This window comes from Pelobates fuscus, chromosome 6, assembly GCF_036172605.1.
Source record: "Pelobates fuscus isolate aPelFus1 chromosome 6, aPelFus1.pri, whole genome shotgun sequence".
Lineage (NCBI taxonomy): Eukaryota > Metazoa > Chordata > Amphibia > Anura > Pelobatidae > Pelobates > Pelobates fuscus.
This window is the reverse complement of record NC_086322.1, coordinates 100,192,446-100,217,219: the sequence shown is the minus strand read 5'-3', so window position 1 is coordinate 100,217,219 and position 24,774 is coordinate 100,192,446. Positions and strand designations below refer to the sequence as shown.

Genomic DNA, 24,774 nt, shown 5'->3' with positions numbered 1-24,774 from the left:
ATTACTAATGGCTAACCACTACCATATTAACCCCTTTACCCCATCATTTTCAGCCAGCCACTCGAACATCATGGTACACAGTAGACAATAAACAATAACCAAAGTACCAGTGTTAACTATCACATATATAAAGTACTTAAATGTTAGTATAAATGCTAGAATACCTGTATCTGCATCAATGGCCTGAACTCTTGTCAGGGGCGTCTTGGGCTCTGTATTTTCAAACACAGTAACAGTGTAAGGATCTGCAGAAAACTCTGGAGCATTGTCATTTATATCTTCTAAGGTCAGCTCAACATAAGCTTCACAGAACCTTCCTCCTCCATCGGTGGCTTTTACCGTGAGGTGGTAAACCTCTTGTGTCTCACGATCAAGGGGTAATGAGGTTTTCAGTTCACCTGCAGGGTGAATAAGGAATGAGAATTTTAATAAAGAACATTACTATACTGTATATTATACATATCTGTAATTTGTTTGGGGGGGGAGGGTGGTTGGGGGAGAGGGGGAGACGGGACCAGATATTACGTAATCCAATGAAAAGTATTTGAAAAGGTTTTACAGTTCTTGATCAACCCTCACAAGCCGGTATGGACTTAGCTTAACCCCTTAATGACCAAACTTCTGGAATAAAAGGGAATTATGACATGTCACACATGTCATGTGTCCTTAAGGGGTTAAACACATCTTTGTCTCATATTAGAGGAGATTTAAAGGCAAATCATGTGCTAGTGTGGGTGTGTGAGACATTCTATTGGCTGCTAAAGTGTAAGAGACATTATATTGATTTCCATGGTGATTGCCCCTTGTTTAGGACTGGGATAGCACCTGTTTTATCTTTACTAAATCCCCCCCACGGTCTTTAAATCACAGACTTTTTAAAAGGAAAAATATGTTTATCAAATTATATTTCTAACCAGCAGTTCTCATGTGTAGACTTCATAGACATACTCATCTTCCATCCTGGCTTTCATCTACATATTGCCAAGAACTAAATAAGAGCCTGGAACAGATTCTGTATAACTGGTTAATAACCTGATTTTGTATTACTCTGTTTACTATTCAATCCATTTTCTTTAATGTCCAAGATCATTTTAGCAAGCAGTGATTCACATACCTTTATAAACCTGTTGTGCAATCATCTGATCACCCTTGCTTGATCTTAGCTCTATTTCAACTTGCTTATTTTCTAACCTCATTAACTATTTTTAATGCCTCCTTGATTATGGTTCTGCTTGTCAAACCCTTATACCCAAAGAAAGGATGGTCTGACTTTATTAAAATGTACATTGCAATTATTGCACTTAATTTACAGTCTTTTAGGCTGTCGACATAATTTGCCTCTTAACATCCAGGTTTTTGTATGACAAACCAGTCATTTATGATGGATAACTGGATTATTTCTGGAGTAGAAGAAAAAAATGGTATAAACCATGAAAACTGTGATTTTCCATAATATCGTTAACCTACTATCAGATGACACTGAGTGCCAATGGAGAGTATGTGATTTTAATTTTTTTAATTTTTTTTTTTAATTTTTTTTATAAGGTTATTCCTCTAAGGAATACTCTGCAATACAGTTAATCAGTTAACCATGTAATTCCTCATTAAACCTAATCTATGTGACCTTCCAGATCCTGATTTCATTATATTGTGCCTTACGTATTAATATTGCAAATATTACATGGCAGACAATTGTACAGCTAATCTATTAACCCATCATGGACACATGAGGTGCTTGGACAGCCATACCATAACATGATTAACCCCTTATTATGATAGGGTTATCTAATGTAATGGGTTCTTTGTGTAATCGGCCTGCTTTAATATAGCAATGGTGGATGCAAGTAATAAAGAATACTGAAGATGATAACATAACTATTAATGTTTAAACTTAATAAAAACCATAGACCACGCCAGCTTGCTCATTATTTCCCCAACATCGCATTGCATTTATTATTCACAAACCATGAAATTAGCCTCCAGGGTATTTTCTATGGGTTAGAGTTGGATTTACATATCTTATTCCCTGTATTTTTAATGTCTCTATTAATGCATTCACATATAACATTTCAGCTCTGCAGCTGTTGTGCATATCTGCACTGGAATGACAAAAAACAATACAATATCTTGGGTCCCTTACATAAAATGGCACTTTATAAATAATAATAATAATAATAAGAAGAAGAATACCAACACCTTGCGTTAAGGCAGTCAGCAAACGGTTATTTGAAAGTAGTAGTTAGTCCTGAATGAGATAAGATTAAAAAAAAAAAAAAGACTTTTCAGCAACACTAAGCTAGTCATCAATATGTCTTGTTGTTTACTGCTTATTATTTGATGGGATTTGCAGACTAAGAAGCAAATTAAAATGAAGTGTAAACTCACAATCAATGGAATCCTGCCTTTCTGTCACACCAAGAGTCATGGGCATACGTACAATCAATAAACTTTGTAAAATTGTCATTTTGAAACGTCATGAATAGAGTAGCATTTTGCCACACACGTACATACATGTATACTCAAAGCAGTGAGATATTGAGCGAGATAGTAAAAGAGATTGGGAAACAGATGCCATACCATAATTTTCTGTTTAACCATTATATTTTTCCTTGTTATGCAATGATTCCTCATGTGCAAAAGTGGACTATGCAGAGAGCACTTCAATGGGGAAGCTGTGAGACACCTTGGTGTAAGTTCCCATGTACCATCTTTAGGTTATCCTGTGAGTATGGGTCTGCCCATTTTGGTAAACACCAGTGACGCAAATGACATCACTGGCATTTAGGCGTGACCACCTGTCCTGAGATTAAACCTGGCTGTTATGTTTTCAATTAATTACATGGCAGAAGGTCAAGAAGCCTATCATCACCAGATAGTACAATAATTCCTTCTTATTCTGATCCTCCAAAGTAATAAACATGAATTAGGCCTATCATAACTCTCGAGGAAAACAAAACAAAAACAATTATCCAGACCCTGACTAGTGAAGGGGCATCTCATATGATGGTATGTGTGACTGTGTGCATAGCCATTCAATCAATCGCGGTGGCCATCTTGGAGAAGGATGAAATCTTTAGACTAGCATATAATGTAATCTAATAATATTCTGATTGAATCTAATACTATTCACTAGTTCAATATATAAATGAATACATAATCTAGAGGTGCCATAGTCACGCATGCATTGTGTAGAAACATCAATCACACACAGAAAAGTCAGGGTATGAACTTATAGGTAGGAGAGCAGAAGGTGTTGAGACAAGGTCAGAGTCAGTCTACAGAGAGTGGGATTGTGGGGGATGTCTCACGGTTATCAAAGTAATATTTTGTGGTTGCTGAGATTTCATTAAATTATGGTTGGATTCTCATGAATATTGCAATACTGTATAATTTGAAGTGATTTAACTATAAAAAAATATATATTTTATATTACCTTCCATAACCAAATACATGCCTAAACTGTCATAGTGAGAACTCATTTTCTATATCATGGTTCTTAATGGGATCAGAAACCATTTTCTATGCAAACCTACAGCAGAGTTAATGACTTCACCATTGCTGAAAAAAAAAGAAAATCCTCAAATAATTTTACTGAGTTTAGCCGTTTGCAATTCTGCAACTAGACACATTGTGACTGCTAACAAATGAGGTAGAAATGATGTATCCACGTAACCCCTTAAAGGCAGAAAGTACAGTATGTGTGTCACAATAATGGAGCTAGCTTAACCCCTCGTCTTGAAAGGGTTACATGTCTAAACATTTGAATCAGCTCAGACTTTTTAAAAGGGAAAATAATAATACATGCTAAACTGTAGATCGGTACAGTGCATAAAAAAATCTCACCATTTCTTGTGTAAGAAAATCTTTCAATCACTTGTGTGTGTTCCAACAATTATTAGAAGATTCTAAATAGGACTGATTTCAGAAGGGTCTTCAATATAATTACTTTAGCAAAATACACAAACTTAGTTCACCTTTCTTCTGCTTCAGCATTTAGGAAACAGGGCAGGATTAATAATAAAGGCACAGGAGGCACATAAAGACACTGTTAGACAGAAGCTCCACAACCATTAACTTCCTTGGTCCTTGGGGAGGACTGCCTAGGGCACTGTGGGAGTTGAATCCTTCTTTCTAAGAAGTTTAGTTTTTTATAATGAATCATTCTTGCACAAGTATGACACAATTTATACTGAAAAGGTTTTCATATTAGCTGAGCTCATTGCAGGATGTAATGGCATGGACAGGTCCGGAGTGGCCATTGGACAAACTGGGCAAATGCCCATTGGGCCGTGATGGCTATGGGTCAAGGCCAACAGGGGTGATCAGAGGATCACCTTTGCAGGAACACGCAGTGCTGGTGCTATCAAACCACTGGCCTTTCTTTGTGCCTTTATGGGCTGGTAAGGACCGGTGTTCTGCCAGAGAACACCAGCCCACAGACATTTCAGTGTGGTGGAGTGTAGAACAAGGGGACAGCAGGAGCAGGAAGGGTAAATATTCCTCCTGTGAGCTGGGCAACTTGGAGCACTGACATGGGTTACCATGGCAACATTCCAATGAGCTAGAAAGAGGGCAGAACCCTGCCTGCAGCCAGAGGAGCTGTAGGCTACAGTAACTCACCCCTACTTGACCACATTTAAAAAGTAGGACTTGCCGAGAATGGGGTACATTGGCATTATGGTAAGCTAATGCAATGTATGGTCATATACTGTAACTAAATACCCACAAGGTGCAGTGTTTTTAAATAAAATTACATTCTGTGAGCCTTGAAATTGTGGTTTATTGAATGAGTGAGTGCTCAGGATCTTGTATGTTTCATAGACAGAGATATATATTTCTAAAGTACATACCAACAGAGTTGTGGTGGGGAAAAAAGTGTGGATGAAAACCCCTTCCACCTGAAGTAAGTGGATAGTTAATACATTGCTAAACACAAATAAACACACCAGTCAAGCCATAAGACTTGCTTTTTCCACAGAAATCTCACTTTTACAGTGCTCTCACTACTGCAGGGGATTCTGGGTAGGCGTATGCAAATGAGCACAACAAAGAACCACATTTTTACCTCATAATTCCACTTTATACATGGATTCCTTGGAGTATGTGTCTGCTGTATACAACAACTTTGAAACAACTCAGGAAGAGGAGCAAAGACAGTGAACCACTCATGGACAGCTGTTTTGTTGTTACCACAACTCATCAGCATGAGGTTGGTTACTGGCTTGCAATGGCGGCTTGGCGTTACTTGTAAAGTACATACCAACAGAGTTGTGGTGGGGAAAAAAGCGTGGATAAATACCCCTTCCACCTGAAGTAAGTGGATTGTTAATACATTGCTAAACACAGATACACACACAAGTCAAGCCATAAGACTTGGCGTTTTATATATATATATATAACCAGGGTGCTGCACCTGAGCATGCATAAATGGGGTGCTGCTGGGGGCCAATTTATATAATACACAAGATCCAGTGCACTCTCTTATCCACTAAACAGCAACTTCAATGCTGACAGATTTTGTTATTTTTATTTTTTTTTAAACACCTAATCTAGGGGTTTAGTTACATTATATGATCATACATTGCATAAGCATTCTTAATCACACCAAACAAGGTATCATCTAAAGCCAGGCTATCATTTGCTCTGACACAAAAGACCGAGATCAGCACCTAAGTACACTGTCAGAGTCATTTAGGCAAAAAGGCTACAAGGAAAGGACAATATCTAAAAAAAATCAAATCTGCCCTAAAAACACCATGGGAAAGGCTCCTACAATACAAAGAAGAGAAGATCAAATCAAGAGTCCCTCTACAACTCAACTCTAGAAGAAGTACGTAAAAGTATTAAAGAGCTACAACCAATAATTTCAGAGGACTCCACACAAAAAAATATTTTCTGAACCCCCCCATACTAGCATTCAAAACAACCGCCTAACCTGAGACAAGGATTTTTTCTTATATACATATATATATAGTCATTAATCATAAATAATATTTTGACAGCAAAACCTTCATGAGGGAAAGGCATTTTTTTGTGTTTTTTTTTTTTTTTTAAAAGAGAGAGATCTCTGTTAATCAAGCAGAACGTTCTATTTTAAAGAACATACAGGATTTAAAGAACAGATATGTTGTGTCGACACAGACCATCACCAGTCCTTAACAGGTTAAGAAAAGTTGCTCAGTTGCTCTGGGATTAAAAGTTAGAAATTCAAATGAGTAATTCTTCTATTTCCAAGAACTTACCAATAAGTGGATGGAGGTGAAATTTCTCCGAACCCAGTCCATGCAAAGTGTAAGTGATCTCGGCATTGGAGCGAATGTCTGCATCAGTTGCAGAAACTTGTAGAATTACTTTTCCAGGTAAGGCATCTTCTGCGATTGTTTCCGCATAGAAATTCTTTTAGCATAATAAAGGAAATAAAAACAAGAAATATGTAAGTTCCATAAACAAATAACTTATAAATAATTTATATTTTGTTTTAAACCTGTCAAACCTTATGTGGAATTTGTATTCCGTACAAAAAGCACTGAGTCTTTGAGGAAGAGAACACAAAAACACTGTCTGCCACACAAATCAGGGGTGTTTGTGCTGGTGGCTGACTCAGCCTGAGCCCCAGATTGGGTTCTGTTAAGCCCTGATTCTAACGTGGCACCCTAACATTGTTAACCCAGATCCTCTGTAATAATGAGAGAGAATAACTCCTTAAACTACATAATTTGTGGCCATGCCACTTCAATGCACCATATGTGTGGGTATTGCAGAAGGCACATGGTACATGCTTTAGGTTTCGATTGAAAATATGTCTCTGCTTATTGAACAAATCTTTTATAAAACATCACAAATAGACAGTAGTATAGAACACGCATGACACACTGAGATCGGTGCTTTCTCATAACAGAAAGCAGCCGGAGCATTAAAGTAACTAAAAATTATTTTGTTTTTACATAAGAAGAATATATTTCTTCCAAAACTATGCGGAGCTTAAGGGATTCCTCGGGTCACAAGATATTTATTCTCTTTTTTATTCCCAGTACCAATGTACTTGTTTATTTTTAGTAAAAGCCAGCAGCCATCCAGTTCCACACTGAAAAGAGTAAGTAAACAATATGGAACAGAGGAGGAAGTCTGGTATGAAAAAAGTAAACATTGTGAAGAACATATATAATTATATTTAAATAAAGTAGTATGCCATATAATGTAACATTTTGTTCCTATTAATAGATTTGAGAGACTAACAGGTAAGGATACAATTTAAAGTGAACCTCTCACTACCACAACAAGAGGAAGAGGAAAAACTACCACAACAAAGAGTACATAGTCTTAAATTAGAGGGGCAAAGGTTTAAAAATAATTTTAGGAAGGATTACTTTACTGAGAGGGTAGTGGATGCATGGAATAGCCTTCCAAAGGAAGTAGTAGAGGTTAACACAGTGAAGGAGTTTAAGCATGTGTGGGATTGCCATAAGGCTATCCTAGACGTAAAGGGACACTGTAGGCACCCAGACCACTTCAGCTCATTGAAGTGGTCTCTGTGCTGTGTCCCTTTTGCACCTAGTGCTGCAATGTAAAACATTGCAGTTCCAGAGAACTAAGTCTTCCCTCAGTGGCTGACTACCAGACCGCCACTGGGGGCACTTCCGGAATTCTAACAGACTTTTGGTCCGTTATCTGACGCTGGATGTCCTCACTCTCTGCATGAGGACCTCCAGCGTCAGATTTTTCCCTATAGGAAAGCACTGATTCAATGCTTTCCTACGGGGAGGTCTAATGCATGCACATTAGACCCTGCTCGTCAGAGGACAGATGAGGGGGCGGACATCGGCGCTGGGATAAGGTAAATAAATAAAGTTTTTTTTAACCCTTTATTTACCGGACAGGAGGGGATGCGAGAGAGGGGGGAGGCAGAGGGATCGGTAGTGCCAGGAATACAGCTTTGTATTCCTGGCACTACAGTATCCCTTTAAGATAAAGCCAGAAACTAATTAAAGTATTTAGAAAATTGGGCAGACTAGATGGGCCAAATGGTTCTTATATTAACTATAACTTGGGGTTATGTAGGTAAGATATAGGGGTTAATTAGTTTAACTTTTTTACGCGGTGGAGGGTAATATTTGTAAATCTAGAGGTTGTAGGTAATTTACCCTTTTTATACCCACATACCAACATGGCTCAGACTGTATACGTGGTTATGACAAGACAATTTTAAATCTTTATTTTTATTTTTTCAATCTGTGCACGCACTGTGCCTCTGTTGGTTTCAAGACGGATTGGCTTAAGCGTTCTTTCTACACCATTAGTTTCATAGCAAATACTCTAAATATGTCCACTGATATTTAAATGGATACTATAGTCACCAGAACAACTACAGCTTATTGTAGTTGTTCTGAGGAGTATAATTAGTCCCTGCAGGCTTTTTGCTGTAAACACTGCCTTTTCATTACAGCCTAGTAACACTGCTAGTGATACTCCTAAGACAGCCCCTAGAGGTGCTTCCTGGGTAAGTGCTGCCTGCTCTGCATAGAGACGTTGAACTTTCCCCATAGCAATGTAGTGATTAAATGCATCTCTATGAGGAGATGCTGATTGGCTAGAGTGGCGTTTGGCTCCACCCCTGCCAATCCTCTTTAACGGAGATCATCAGAATTGACAATTTAAGCCGAATCAATGATTTCCTATGGGAAAGCATTGTGATTGGTTTAGGCCATCAATTCTGATTGATGGCAAACCTACGTGGCACTGGAAATACAATGACTTTTCTAGTTATTTAAACAGGGGTAAGGAGTGTTTTTTAACACTATAGCGTCAGTAATACATGATTGTGTTCCTGACCCTATAGTGTTCCTTTAAGCTCATTGCTTTCATTTGGCAGTGTTAAATTCTACATTGCACTGCTCCAGATTACACATAGCTGAACTTGTTTCGGGAAATAGATGCAAACACACATCTAATCACCTACTGCAATGCAATGTGTGGAAGAGACCAAACCGGAGTTATTTACCGTATTTACATTTATGAATTTTCTTGTACATTGTATAGAGTACATTTTTACTATTTATCAAAAAGTAATCTGTAAACCTTTAGGTCTATTTTAAAACTGTAATTTTGTAGGTAGTTTAGAAATGTTGCAATGTGTAATGTTCTTATCCAGAATGCTTTACTTAGATACAGTCATCTATGATCACAAATGGAATCAGATCAGATTAAAATTGGCAATTGGAGGAAAGACAAATAAAGGTCAGGGCAACAGATACACTGGTAGAGGGAGTAAGTAATGAGGTCATACCCTAAGACAGTAAGGAATGAGGTCATGTAAGCTGGAAACATAGGGACTGCAGGAATAAAAAATTTTCCTAGAGTGCGAAAAATCAGAAAGGAAAGAACTAAGATGTTCACAATGGCAAACCAAATTCTTAATTTACCAAATCTGATCCTTTTCCATCTCCCCATATATAAAACTACTAGAACAAACACAAGACAAATCCCTTTGTTTACCTTATCACATATTGGACTGTTATCATTGGCATCAAGAACTTTCACTTCCACCACAGCCCTACTTGCAAACATTCCATCAGTTGCTGTTATGTTGAGAATATAGTTGTCCTTCACTTCTCTGTCAAGAGATTTTTTCACATAGACTTTGCATTCGTTCTGCATATTTTCTATAGCAAACTGTCCCAGGGGGTCTCCTCCTACATTGGTAAAAATGTAAGAAATAGTAAAAAGGGGGAAGTGCTGGAAATTAATCCAGATTCACATTTAATGTGCACAGAGATTTGTAAGAGTAAAAAAATCTTTTTACGGTGGTTGCTATATGATAATTTACATTGCTGATGGAATTAACAAATATTTTAAGTACCAATCACTCTACCCACCCATTAACGCTCTGCATTAACCCCTTAAGGACACATGACATGTGTGACATGTCATGATTCCCTTTTATTCCAGAAGTTTGGTCCTTAAGGGGTTAAATGATTAGGCATTACTTTATGCAATTAAGCAAACTGAAGAAAACAAATTGAAACTCACACGAGCCTTCATACATTAGTAGTAAAATGATTGTAAACCAATGCAGACATTATGTTGGGTGCATTTCTTCACTTTATTGGTCTTTGAGAAATGATGTCATTTTGTTCTAAAACAATACTGATAAATGTGTACCGTGTATAAGCAAGGGGAATGGGCAAAATATTATGAATGAGATCTGTATAGTTACTAATCTAACAACATTTAGAAAGCTACAGGTTAGTGATTCTGGGAAACTAGGTGCCAAGTATCTATTGCTGGTCAAGAAGTAAAACATATATACTCTCTGTATATTTAAAGGGACACTTCAGGCACCAAAACAACTTAATCTAAATCATTCTCAAACTGTTTAACTATAAAAAGTGCATGCAGGGGCCTTTTTCTACCTCAAGTGGACCTTTAAGAGTGAAAAATAAGTGGTTGTTTGCAATATACATTATACGTTATTTTCTGTTTCCCAGAAAAATATGTTACTTGGTTATCTCACGTAATATAGACACATGGTTCTTAAATAGAAATTCAAAGCATCATTTTCAGAATATCTTATTGTAGTGATTTAGTGCTAGGAAAATGTCCCTAAAAAAGCACATTTTAAACCATTGCAGTTTCAGTCATAGTTACCTTAATCTACGCTGTCTAGTTTCTGCATCAAATTGTCCAAGTACTTGGACAGTGGGTACACACAAGCACAAAAGTCATTTAAGTCAGTCTCCTCCACATCACAGCTCCTATTAGTCGAGGAGACTAACTTGAATGATGAAAGCTATATGAGTTTAGGCCATGTAAGTAACTTGGACGAATCACTGGGAAACAGACAGAGCTCAGTCACCACAGATGAAAATGAAAATTAAATAGCCGATTGTTTAAAATGTTAGTTTGCAAGGGTAACTTTCTGATGCAATAGCTATACTGGTTATGGTGCTCAAAATGTCCTTTTAATACTTTCCGTTTCATAACTTAATAAATCCCAAATTACAGTTTCTCATGACATTTTGTTATTTTATTTATAGTGTTCCTTTGGAATTTTCCCAAGGTCTAATGTATAATAAGGCTATAAACATAATACATTGAAACATATGTAGTAGAGTTAATTTTAATTTACTGATATACATTAAGATGTGGCTGCTTGCCCTGCAGTTTGTTGTCTATTATGTAGAATTTTTATCTTATTAACTATTATTGTCTAAAGAAAAAACACACACACACACCATTTAAAAGGATCAGATTATGTACTTGCCTGTGATGTAGTATGTGATTTCTTTGTGAACCTCTTCAAAGTCCTCATCTGTGGTACTCAAGATAGCAATCACACCACCTGGAGGATCATCTTCGCTTACTGTGCCTCTATACATTTCTGCAGTAAATCGAGGAGGATTGTCATTTTCATCCATAACGGTTACTTCAACCACAGTTGTGGAGGACAGCACCTCATCACCATGATCATATGCAATGACTACAATGTTGTACTTATCAATTTTCTCATGATCAAGCTCACCAACAGTGGTGACCCATCCAGTTTCCAAATCTACTGAGAAAAGCTGCTTTATTTCCTGTGGTTCTTGTGAATCTGCCAGTATGAACGAAATGTGCCCATTTGGCCCAAAATCCAAATCAACTGCTTTCACTTGGATAACTTTTGTCCCTCCAGGAAGATTTTCTACAACAAATGCTTCATAAGGGTTTGCCTCAAAAACAGGTTTATTGTCGTTAACATCTTTGACTTGAATATTGACATCTACAGAGTAAACAACCTCTTGATCCTCATGGATGCTTTCTGCTAGCACTGAAAACTGGTACCATTTTGTAACTTCATGATCTAGTGCTTTCTCTATTTTTATACGGCCATTTTGTTTGTCAATTACAAAAATTTCACCAACATTGCTTTCAGGTGTGTTTCCTTTCACCAGAGAATATGTTACTGATTGACTATTTTCTGCTCGGATAATGTCAAGTTCTGTACCAATTGAGGTATCCTCAGAAACACTCAATGTATAAAACGGTTCTAAAAATGTTGGTTGCACCACTTCGGGAGAGATTATTCTTATGAACACAGGGACAATAGACTCTCTTTGTGGAGATCCTCCATCAGCTGCTTTAACAAAGAATGAGTAGACTTCATCTTCTAATCCAACTAAGCTTTCTTTTGTGATAATTGTACCAGAAAATTGGTTGATTTGAAAATTTTCTTCAACACTTTCAGATGTGGCTTCAATAGAATAGGATATATCAGCATTTGCTCCTTCATCACAATCAGATGCAACTACTTTGACAACTGTGGAACCACGGGGAATATTTGATGCAATGCTAACTTTGTACTCAGCAGATCGGAATCGTGGATCATTATCATTATCATCAGTAAGTATCACATTAACAGTGCAAAAGCCAACTTTTCCACCTATATCTTTTGCCATTACACTTATAGGGATAAACTTATTAGTTGGATTTTCACGATCAAGTCTTTCTGCAGTAAATAACTGTCCTCTGTCATTAATATAAAAGTTATCCTTAGCAAACTCATTGAGAATATGATATGTGATATGACCATAGAGTCCTTCATCCTCATCTACAGCTTTAAGTTCAGCGACAAGTGTTTGCAATGGAGAATTTTCAGAAAGTTCCACTTCATATTCATTCTGTCTAAAACTGGGGCTGTGCAAGTTGGCGAATATAACTGCAATGCGAACTTGAGCTGAACTTCTGAAAACACCATCTGAGACAGACACATTCAGAGTGTAGAAGGGATGCAGAACTAATTTCCGAAGGTTAGAGACTGTTATTATACCACTTTCCCTATTAATAACAAAATTCAAGTCTTCATTCCCAGAAAGTATGGAATATTCCAATTTTTCTGCATCTGATTGGTCTGTATCTGTGGCTTTCACACAAGTGACAAAGTGTCCACGCCTGGCAAGCTCACTAATTTTAGCTTCGTAAAGTTGTTGAGTAAAAACAGGTGGGTTGTCATTGAGATCAGTTAGTCTTACTAGTACTATGGTATCACTGCTTAACAGTGGATTTCCATTGTCAGCAGCTCTTACTATTAAGCTGTAAACTTGAAAGTGCTCATAATCCAATGACTTTGCAGTTGTTATGAGTCCACTGCTGCTGTCTATGTGAAAATACTGGGACGTATTGCCATTGTTTCCAACAAGGTGATAGGAAATTGCATTATTCTGTTCTGAATCTGCATCCAAAGCATATACTTGCACAACAGATGTTCCAATTATGGAGGCCTCAGACAAGGTGGCAGCATATGTTTTCTCTCTGAACACAGGTGGGTTATCATTAACATCCTCCAAGATTATATCAACAAAAACCTCAGCATGTGCCCCAGTGAGGGAGTCTGTTGCTCGTATTCTCAGCTTGTAAGCTGGATGGGATTCAAAGTCAAGAGGAGCAAAAACATGTATTACTCCTGTGTTGAAGTTGATATTAAATTGACTGAATGGATCACCATCTGTGATACTGTAAATGATTCTAAGTCCTTCTGGGCTATTGGCTTGCACGTGTACCACAGGGCTGTGTATCTGTGCATTTTCAGCTATTTCAGCACTATAAAAAGGTTTTTCAAAAACTGGCATGGCTTTATTCATTACAGTAATTGGGACCAGAGCTTCAGCAGAAAATGATGGGCTTCCTCCATCTTTTGCAACAACAATTAAGAAATATTCTTTATTAAATGAATCAGGATCAAACTGCTTTTTCAATGTGATCTCACCAAATAGCCCAATCTGGAAGTTTTGGGAATGCTCTTTCAGGTAGTAGTAGATTTCACCATTTTCACCAATATCCCGATCTACAGCAGTCACATGTCTTATAATATGTCCCACTTCAGCATCTACTTGTACCATTGCATAGTAAGGTAGGTTGAGAAAAACTGGGCGGTTATCATTGACATCTTTTATGGTGACTTTCACTAAAACATGTGCAACTTTTGGAGGCTTCTGCTCATCAGTGACTTCTACTACCAATTCAAATACATCTTGCTGTTCACGATCAAATGGTACTCCTGTAGTGGAGAGCACACCAGAGGTATGGGTAATTTTAAATCTAGCATCTGGGTTAATAATGTTAAAAAACAAAGGTTCATTGATACGATTTCCCACTGGAGTTATGATGGTCAATGTTTTCACTTGGGATGAGTTTTCTTCCACCTCCCCTGTGTATGTATTTTGTGTGAATTTCAACGAACTTTCTTTGCTTTCCTTCACATTTATTTTAACAGGCGCCAGGCTAAAAAACTTGCCATCAGAGGCTCGTACCGTCAGTTCATATCTGCTCCTTAATGGACTTGTATTTTGGACAGTTATAATTCCTTTTAAGGGATCGATTGCAAACTTTTCGCCAATGTTGCCTTCAGTGATGGTATAAATCAGCTGTGAAAAAGGTCCTGAGTCATCATCTGTTGCATTAACTGTGATAACTCTCAACTGTTTGTATGTAGGTATCAAAATTGAAGCTTCATATATATCTTTAGCAAACACAGGAGGACAGTCATTGATATCGATCACATATATGGTAACATTAGCAGCATGTTCTGCAAATAAGCGAGGATAGCCCATATCGTGTACCTGAACTGTAAAATGGAATATATTTGTCTGTTCATAATCTAAACTTACTAAAGTGCGTATTGCACCAGTGCTGGGGTCAATAGCAAAATATTTGTGGACTGATGGTTCGACGATTTGATAGACAAGCAAAGCATTGGATTCTCTATCATTATCAGTGGCCCGAATTACTAGTGGGATATTTTTCTGTGTCAGAACAACACTGTTAGCTGAGGCTGATTCACTAATTAGTCCTATATAGTCGTTCTGCACAAAAACCGGGAAATTGTCATTCTCATCACGAACATGTACTACGAGAGAAGTGTTTGTTGACAACCCAGCCATATTAGTTGCTTGCACAGTAAGTGTATAAGAAGGAATTGTTTCAAAATCCAGGTGTTTCTGTGTTACGAGAAAGCCAGAGCTAGGATTGATATCAAAGGTGTTGCCTATATTCCCATCCTTTATTTCATAGATAACAGAAGACTGGCTGTGAACGGACAGCAGAGCAACAAATGTACCAATGCGGGCGGTTTCACTGATTTCTGCTGAAAACTCCTTCTTCATAAACTTAGGCACGGCATTATCTGACATCGTAACGATAATATTTACAGATGCTATTTGACTCATTGGAGGAGTGCCACGATCTGATGCTCTAATGACTAATTCATATTGACCATGGTTAGTTCGATCAAGTTCTTTTGCAGTCTTGATAATCCCCAAAACTGGATCAATTGTAAAAGCACTTGCAGTGTTCCCTATAGGAAAGAAATGAAAAGAAAAATATATATATATACTATTAATATATTTTATAAAAGCAAATCATTCTAGTTCAGCTAGGTACAAGTATAAGGGTAATAGTTTCTCATGTGCAATAATTGCTAGACATTAGTTAGGATTTAGCCAGCACAATGTACAGTCACACAATGTATTATCAGCAGGTAAAAACAGGAATTTGTTCTCATGTTATCATTGAAACATTGAGAGCCATTATTGGCCCAAACAAGCATTATTAAAATTAAAAGCTGCTCAGATCATATCTAGATTTATTTTTAACTTTTTGGAGCCAGTGGCAATTCATGCTCCCAAATGATTACACATTTGCCACAAACAATGCTTAAGGCATGCATTTTGGATTTCCAATCAAGAAGAATGTTTGCAGATCTCAAATAGATATTACAGAGAATACATATTTTCCTTGAGGTTTCAACTTTCCGTGTGTACAAATGAATTTATAAACCTATTTAAATACTAATGTGCTACAACTTGTTTTAAACAAAGAAGCACATTGATTGTGCATATTTTCTCGAAACACGTTTCCACCGGTAGTATGCCTTTTTGAAATATTCTATATTAAATATAAACATTAAATGAAATGCAATCTGCCATATATCCAAATCTCCCGAGAGTTGTTTAGCAGTAGAAAATGTTCTATACATTGTAATATTGTTAAGAAATATTGTTTTGTTAAGAAAATGTACGTAAATATAATTTTGTATAGGTTATACAACTGCAGTATGACTTTTTCCAAATGAAACTTCAGCTGTTCACAGGAAGTCCTTAAAACATGATTATACTATTACATACCCCTTAGTGAAGCAAATGTGAATATAGCAATCTGGTCACACACAGGGGTGAGTGCTCTGATTAAGCGTATGTGATCTGTGTTAACAAGAGGCTATTTTCTGTAATTTCTACTTCATGAATCTAAGTAGGTTCTAGCAGATTTATTAAAAAAATATAGAAATAAAAAACTTTTTAAATGGGTAAATAATTTTTTTATATATATATATATATATATATATATATATATATATATATATATATATATAAAATCACAAAGACAGAGAGTTCTCTCCACTTGTAACTTGGTAGACAATAGGCCCTCCTCTGCCTGCTCTGTCTAAAACACTATGTCATTCTTAGAATAGAACATTATATTATAGCCAGAAAAATATCACAAGCATTTCAAGAATCCCTCTGAAATTCTCTTTGCATGATGGACAGTTTTAATGTATTCCTCCAGAATTTTGATGGGAAAAATTTGACATTTAAAACTACTTTGCATTGCTGAAATATTCAATTATTTTCTTTCTTATTCTGGCAAGATCCATAAGGTTATAAAATATATTCAATTTCAAATAGTATAATCACTACCAAAGTGTTTATTAAATGTTTTGCAAAACATAAAAAAGAAAATATGTGAAAATGAAACTGTAGAGTATGAATTGATAAGATAGTTAGTAAACATAGTTAGTAAAAGAAACCCACAATGTAACAAAGTACACCAGAAGGGGAGTCAAGAACCAAGGTGCCCACTGGATTTCATTACTTACATGGAGTGGTACCAATAATGTGCACACTTCTTTTTGATTTGACCGCTGGAGTACTTTGCTATATTCAGATAATATATTAAAGGGAAACTATGGGCCTGTCACTAGGTACCTGACACTCTGCTTGTACTTCACTCCCTTGTACCATTTTTTCTTAGTAATGTTGTTCTACCCGTTAACATGTTTTATTGCATACTTAATGTCAACTGACTATAGTTTTGAAAAGTGTACTTTCATAAACAAATTGTACATTGATACTGTATATAGCAGGTAATGCCATCAAAACATTGAGCTATAAAACATTGCACCTTGTGGACCCATAATGCAGTCAGTAAATTATTGAAACCAGATCAATATATCATTGCTCCCTCTTGATACTACAGGGTCCAAGACACACAGGTAGTTAGTCTTCTGTCTAAGGATACAAAACCAATCCACAGCTTGTCTCTCTGCCTTTTGCGAATTAATGAAAATGTCAGTCATATTTAATAACTGTGACCACACTAATCGCGAGTAATAGCACAAGGAACACAATGGTATATAAAGTTAACGCGACCATGGACTCAAACAAAATGTGCATAATGAATTCTGATTATCCACACTTAAGGATTCTCAGTCTGACAAGTTCTTCTGAGTATAAGGGGAAAGAAAACACTTAGATGACACTGTTACATTCACAGTGTTGGTGCAAAAATGTAATTGCTCTCTAAGGCAGACAGAAATAAAAAAGGGAAAGAAAGGAAATGATTGCAGTCCAATTACGAGACAGCTCCTATTGTGAATGAAGAAATAAATGTATATGACATTTTACCTTAATCTACAAAGACACAGAATATGTGCAATGTAAATCACAGCCTTCCTTCAATGTCCTCTCAGATTGGAAAAAAAAATATGTATTATGGCAGATATGTGCAGTGCGCACCATTCGATTAGCACGAGAAAGAGTGCTTTAGATCTAAATATCTTACAATATGCATGGGCATTTACACCAAAGTGGACACGTATATGTGCAAAGTGCCACTGCAGAAAATGGCTAGTACAGATTAGTTTAAAGAGACAGAACACACAGCGTATGGAAAATGTGTTACACACATAAGCAAATGAAAAGTTAAGCTTTGGTTAACAGTATATTCAGTTCATTTTGCTAGCTAGATCACTAGCATATGTGAATTCTGAATTACTGGTGATCTGATGATTTAAGCAATTTTGGAAAATGGGCTGCATTGATACACATACTGTGCTGACAGATATTTAGGGAATGTGCAAATGATGTGCATAGCCTACACACGACTCCAGCATAACTGTAGATTACCTTTTGTGACAGGTGATTTAAAGAAAGAAAGGAAAGAAAACTAACCAATGGTGTTTCTATGTGGCGAAAAGACCAGGGGCTTCAGCCCAAGAGTACATTTCATGGCTCCTACCATATATACTTACTTAAGCCCCCTCCTCCAGCTCTGTACTATGCCCCAAGTCCAAGGCGGACTCTCAAGTATTTCACTGATGTGAATCACTTAAAACACTGAAACATACTGAAATCTAAATTTGTTTGTGCATTTTGATATCCCAGATCCAAGCTCCAGTGTCATTATTAAGTATCTGTTGGCATACTGAGTAGGCTAGACTGAAACTGTGACATTAAAAGTAATAATTATGTCATTTTCCTTTCAGACACATACCTTGGGGACATCTAAAAGCAAATGAGGAAAGTGTTTACACACACTGAAATGATTTGCTTTATAGTTCATACTGTTAAGATCACCAGCGTTTCAACTGGACAAAGATTGATACTTACATTTTAGTAGTAGTAGTATGGGTGAGGACAGGGGTGGGGCTGTTCTGAGAATTTTTAGGTGATTTATTAAAAACAATTTATGCAACTAAAATGTAATTTAGAATGAGACCAATCTATCTTACTGACACAGACTGTTTTTGGACACATTTATCGTAGTTTAAAGACACATTAGCGCAAGTTGTTTCATTGCCATGGAGCTCTGTTATTCCATTTAAGGAAAAATGTATAAGGTTTTATATTTGGCTTTAGTAATGTTAATCCCATACAAGTTCAGCAGTGCCTGTGGTCTAAAACCCATTGGTATAACCCTTTGGGACAAATTACAAAGGCCTCTGTATTTTTATGTCCTTTTCTTGGATGAACAAATAATGGAGGGCTGATCTTGTGTAGATTTTTCCTGCCTTATTGGCTATGCCGCTTTGTGTTCAACAAATAACTATATTTGTTAAGTTTCCACTCATTGGATAGGATGACCAACAATAGACCAGAAGACATAGTTATTCTATAAGTATAAATTGGAGCACCCTTGCATTTTCACAATCATATTTAAATAATCACACTTTGAGATAAACAAAATTAGTTATACCTACCGGACTCAATAGAATAAACAACTTCAGCGTTCTTTCCTTTATCTTTATCTAATGCAGTAACCAGAAGTACAGCGGATCCAACAGCTGCTGATTCATACACCCGACCTTCGTAGAATGGGCTCGTAAACCATGGGGCATGGTCATTTGTGTCAGTTACATTAATAACAATTCTGGCATAGTTGCGCAGGACAGGAACATCTTGATCACGCACCTGAAAAATGAACGTACGGTCAGTACACTGGAGCAGGCCTTTTGCAGGGTGAAAATCCCTTACTTGTTAGTACAGACAGAGATAAATTGGATTACAGTCTCACCATCACTGTAAGGATATGCTGCTGCATTGTTTCATGGTCTAATTTTTCAACAATGTATAATGAGCCGGTGGCTGGATCTATTCGAAACTTCTTAAGACTAACAGGGTCAGTGCTGCTCTGCAAAGTGTAAATCAATTTATTCTTCTCGTCTCTGTCAGTGGCGGTGACTTGCAAAATTTCCGTCTCTGGTTTAATATCTTCAGGGATAAGAACTTCATACTTTGGAGTAGAAAATTCTGGTCTGTGGTCATTTGTGTCTATCACTTTGATTAGAACCTATTAAGAAAAGGTTATCAATTAGTACATGAATGTTCAAATACCAGGCTGTAATATTTCTAATACACTACTCATTATTATTATAAATTGCATAGATTTATGTTATGTATTCTACCCCATACAGGCCTAGCGGCTATATTCGAATACAAAGAGCAACAATATCTGCAACATATTCAGTAACCCAAACCAGATTTAAAAAAAAGGGGAGCAGAGTGCTCATATAGAATAGGTGAAAGATAACTAGAAGGGTACTGCGATATGTGTACTAAGATGGGAGTAATGTATGTACACAGATAACAGAGGTGATGTCTGTGCCATAAGAGTTTACAATTGGAAACAATCCTATTTATTTCACACTGTCATTACTCATTTTTAATAAATTGTGTTTTCATATTCTGGGTGTACAATCCTCTATGACTAGAGTATTTCAAACATGTTAACTGTGTAATTTAAGTTTATATTAATTTTAGCATCAGTAGCGTGTTCCTTTGTTATTGTTTTCTTTTGTTTTTAAATATCTGTGTTGACTGTTGATGACAGAAAACTGTGCTATTACTATTTTATGTAAACCTAAGTATTAATAATGGAAAAAGATATAGCAATGGATGCCTTCCATTAACCATTCATTTCTGTATACAAATTAAAAAAGTTGTAAACTTTTTGTCAAGATGCTAAACACTTTGGCTACAGTTTAAAAAACAAAAATGTGTAATCTTGGATATTCTTGGCACATGGATGGCCAAAATGTAAACATAGGCATAAGTACATCTACAGGCTAGTGTTACAAAAAAAAATGCAGCAAACCTCTAAATTATATACCATACACACTGCACCCATATGCACTGCACTCATACGCACACGCACACACTGCATTCATACACACACACACTGCATTCATTATATACACACACTGTAAATAAAAATTCAATTAATATAATTTTTTTAGGATCTAATTTTATTTAGAAATTTACCAGTAGCTGCTGCATTTCCCACCCTAGTCTTATACTCGAGTCAATAAGTTTTCCCAGTTTTTGGGGGTAAAATTAGGGGCCTCGGCTTATATTCGGGTCGGCTTATACTCGAGTATATACGGTATATATTTTTTTTATTGAGGGAGGAGGCTGAACTCAAAATTGCCGCTGATCATATTCTAGGTAGATTGACAGACAAATCGGATATAAAATCCCTATGGTAAATGTGAACTTCATGCTTTGTTAGAGCTGAGGAAATGTATAACAGTACATCAGGGAATAAAAGTTGCAGCTACATACAAAATGAGCACTAACCACAATGCACAACAAGTGTAATTTACTGAATCTAATTTATGCTCATGTTTCTTAAAAAAACAAACAAACAAATATGTCGCAGATTCATCCTGGCCAATTTCTTTTGGAACAAATTATCATGTGCCCCTCAAAAAAGGGGGATGTGCAAGCATCTAATGTAACCTACAGCTGGATGTAATATAGTTTGGTTAGTAGGGGAGGAAAACAGTTTGAGGAATGCATATTAATTAAGGATCTCAAACCAGAGCACATTCTTGAAATGTTTTATTGTGTAAATCCCCGCTATTAAATCTTTAGCTCAATGTGATTAATCTGTGTGATATGGTTTCTTCTTTACATTACAGTTATGGAGACATAATATTAGTACCGAGCTGCACTGGCTGTTCCCTAAGAAATGCTCCCGTTACTTAAATATACAAATATAGAATAAAAAAAAAAAACAACAGCATACCTAATAGCATAAATCTATAGCTAATATAGATGTGAATTTCGAGTCTTATTTAGTATAGTGTGACAGTGTAAAACAGGTAGCAAACGTCTTAAAATTAATGCTTTTAACATCTGTACTGAAATAAATCACATGAAATGACACTTTATTGGTAACAATTAAGTTGTTACATCTTATGCAACGACTGATCTCACTTACCATATGCTTGATCATTTAATTATGGGTAAGGTAACATTCTGTTAAAATGTTTCATTAAGACTCAAACTCCTGATTAAATAAAGAGCATTTCATTATAACAGGGCTAAATAGTTTCCACTCAAAAGAGCCATTGAGGGTGAATATTTAGCCCTGGCGGGCAGGTTGGGCTAGGGCTTGCGGTGATGACTAACTTCCAAGGCATGTCTAGCAGTATAGAACTTCAAATAATGAACATAAGACAGTGATGGCAAACCTTGGCACTTCAAATACTTATAAACTGCATTTCCTATAATGCTCACTCGGCTAAAGGGTGACTTAAAATCATGGTAAATATAGTTAATAAACACGTCAGCATATGATTATTCTGTTAATGAATTAGAAATTAAATGTAGCCTAATGTGATACTTTTTGGGACATCTGATATTTCTAGTAGATTTTGCAGCCTAGATTTCAGATTAAATTAAGCTTGCTTGACCTATTACTCAGAATTACTGAATCTTTTTTCCATATGTCAGGATAGCACATTTTGCTTGAAAGGAAGGCTGTGACACAGATACATTATACCATGATAATTTGCAGAAAAGAAAGTCCAAACAAACTAGATGATTAGTGGTTCATTTTTCTAGATACCTGCTTCTTAAAACCTAACCTCTTTGGAATTACAACCTTAGTTACTACACCATCTAAGATGACCATTAATCGTTTAATTCAGTCGCCTCAGGAGACACAATTCTTTGTGAATAATGCCTTATATCTTGAGATAATCATTGCATCATAAGATCATTGACACTTTCTTAAATGGTCTTACAATACACTCCAATTCAATGTCCTCATTGAGGTGCCAATGCATTCTATGAAATAAACAGTCAATGTTACCAGAGTATTTCAACAAATCTATTATTTGTATCCATGGTCACAGTGAATGGATTTAGGTTAACAAACTACAAATCTGTATTTTTGCTTAAAATAAAAAAAAAAAAACAAGTGTTCGTACAATTATCTGTAAGGCATTGCAGAGAGACGCATGAAGAGGCAATGTGAACTGATTAACTATTCCCAATTGCATCATAAAAGGTGAAATTACTTTAGGAAACCATAATGTGCAAGACCAAAAGGTCAAACACTTTATGATATGTCACAAGAAGCTGTACAAGTATATGAACTGTCAAGTATTTCATTTACTCTACAAAAAGCTACACAGCACTTCATCCTGTATATTTCCACTCTTGTTGGTTCATTTTTTTGTTAGCCGCAATCCAGTAGCCCTGTACGTCCCTCTACAGTCAACAAGTCTCAGCATTTGTGCTGTGCTTTGGAGGGTTGCGGGTTGTACAAATAACTCAAAATGTCAAGAAAAGCCTAACCAGGGGATTATTGGACACAGAACTGCAATGTTTCAAAAGATGTGTTATGGTCTCTGGTGCCATAGCAGCAGTATTAAATTCAGGCTAAAAAAAGGCAAAAAAAAGACAGATCTGTCTGGAGGCTTTCTGCTTTCACATAAATAATGGATACTTTGCATTACAGGAAAGATCAAACAAAAAAGTAAAGTACAACACAGATATAGGTATGTCAAAATAATAATAAAAAGAAGTGACAGTGGGTCACAGCGGAAAAAAAGAGAATCTTTATTCTATTTAATTACTAAAAACTTAAGTACTAAAGACTTGTTCAGGTTAAGAATTAGGGTGTTAAAAATAGGTTGAGGAACTGACTTTTGTTTTGTATAAGAACACTGCAAAACACTAATCAACTCAACAACCATTTAAAAGTCACCGACTTAATGCATTAATAATGTTCTTAGGAACTCTAGAGAGCCTCGATGAATCATGTACAGTAGGGGTTCTCAATGTATCATGTGTTCCTAATTAAAGAATGGGTTTGTATGTATGACTTGAGTGAGTTTATATTTATCTGTGATAATTTACTCTAATTTGGATCTACTGCAGTTAGATATTATACCTACTACAATCACTTACAATTATTTAAAAACACATTTCACAGAGCCGTAGAAGAGGTAAAAACAATTCTAGCGTATACATATATAAATACCCATGTATTCTATATATAAAAAATAAATAAATACAAGAAACTGAAATACACAGTGTTGGCAATAATTTGGGGTGTACACTTAGTGCCGCTTAAGAAAAGTAATTCAAAATTAAATTTATGTATTTGTGACGTACATCATATGTCTAGGATTTCAGGTTTCTTTTTTTTTTTGGTTACAGGTCACAAAGTACAAGGAGTTAAATAAAATGTTATTGTGCAAGATTTACATAAAGTAGACATCACTTGGTATTTACATAAGGGTATATTAACACTTATTGCATGGCCATTAAACTTACAATCTCTGATAAATATTGTTGTAATTTTATTATTTAAAAAAAATTTGGGGGGGTTGGGGGTGGCAGATTTTTATCAAACACATATAACAAGGTTTTTCTTTATGTGTATATTGTAAATATGGAGTTATCGGACATCTTCCAAGGACAACAGTACCCCAGATGTATGCCTTTGTCGTTACTATCCTGTGAAGCTACAATGTAATATAAGAGACTTCACCACTTCAGTTTTTACAGTTAGCATTTTGATAGATGGTCTTGATGTCTAATTTTGGGGCACTGTCACAGTTTAACTGTTAACAAAGGCCATTATTTTTGAACATAGACACTCTGGAGTATCTGATGTGTCAAAAACAGTGTATATTTTGCATTCAAATTCAGCCATTTTGTCACCAGTTTATGTCTGCCTTTTGAGACTTTTCTATCAGTTTGACAGTTTAAATGATCCCATAAATGCATAACAATTGTGAATGTAGGTGCCATGGGGTATTCCATATGGAAAATCATGAGCTTTTTCATACATCCATTTTAGCACCAATTTATTTTTCATGGTATTATTTTGGCATTTATTTTACATGTACATTACAATTTAGCTGATTATTTTGTAAACCTGATGTAC

General features: G+C 36.1%; 1 protein-coding gene across 4 annotated transcripts in view; it reads right to left on the bottom strand.

Moving 5' to 3' along the window:
• FAT1 (FAT atypical cadherin 1) overlaps window positions 1-24,774 on the bottom strand; it is a 173,990-nt gene that overhangs the window by 44,098 nt on the left and 105,118 nt on the right. For all 4 annotated transcript variants that reach the window (XM_063458085.1, XM_063458086.1, XM_063458088.1 and 1 more), the window contains exons 8-13: window positions 19,603-19,878; window positions 19,289-19,499; window positions 11,261-15,328; window positions 9,493-9,689; window positions 6,243-6,396; window positions 165-398 (exon numbers count right to left, since the gene is read on the bottom strand). In XM_063458085.1, coding sequence (XP_063314155.1) covers window positions 165-398; window positions 6,243-6,396; window positions 9,493-9,689; window positions 11,261-15,328; window positions 19,289-19,499; window positions 19,603-19,878 — 5,140 coding nt within the window. The remainder of the gene's footprint in view (window positions 1-164; window positions 399-6,242; window positions 6,397-9,492; window positions 9,690-11,260; window positions 15,329-19,288; window positions 19,500-19,602; window positions 19,879-24,774) is intronic.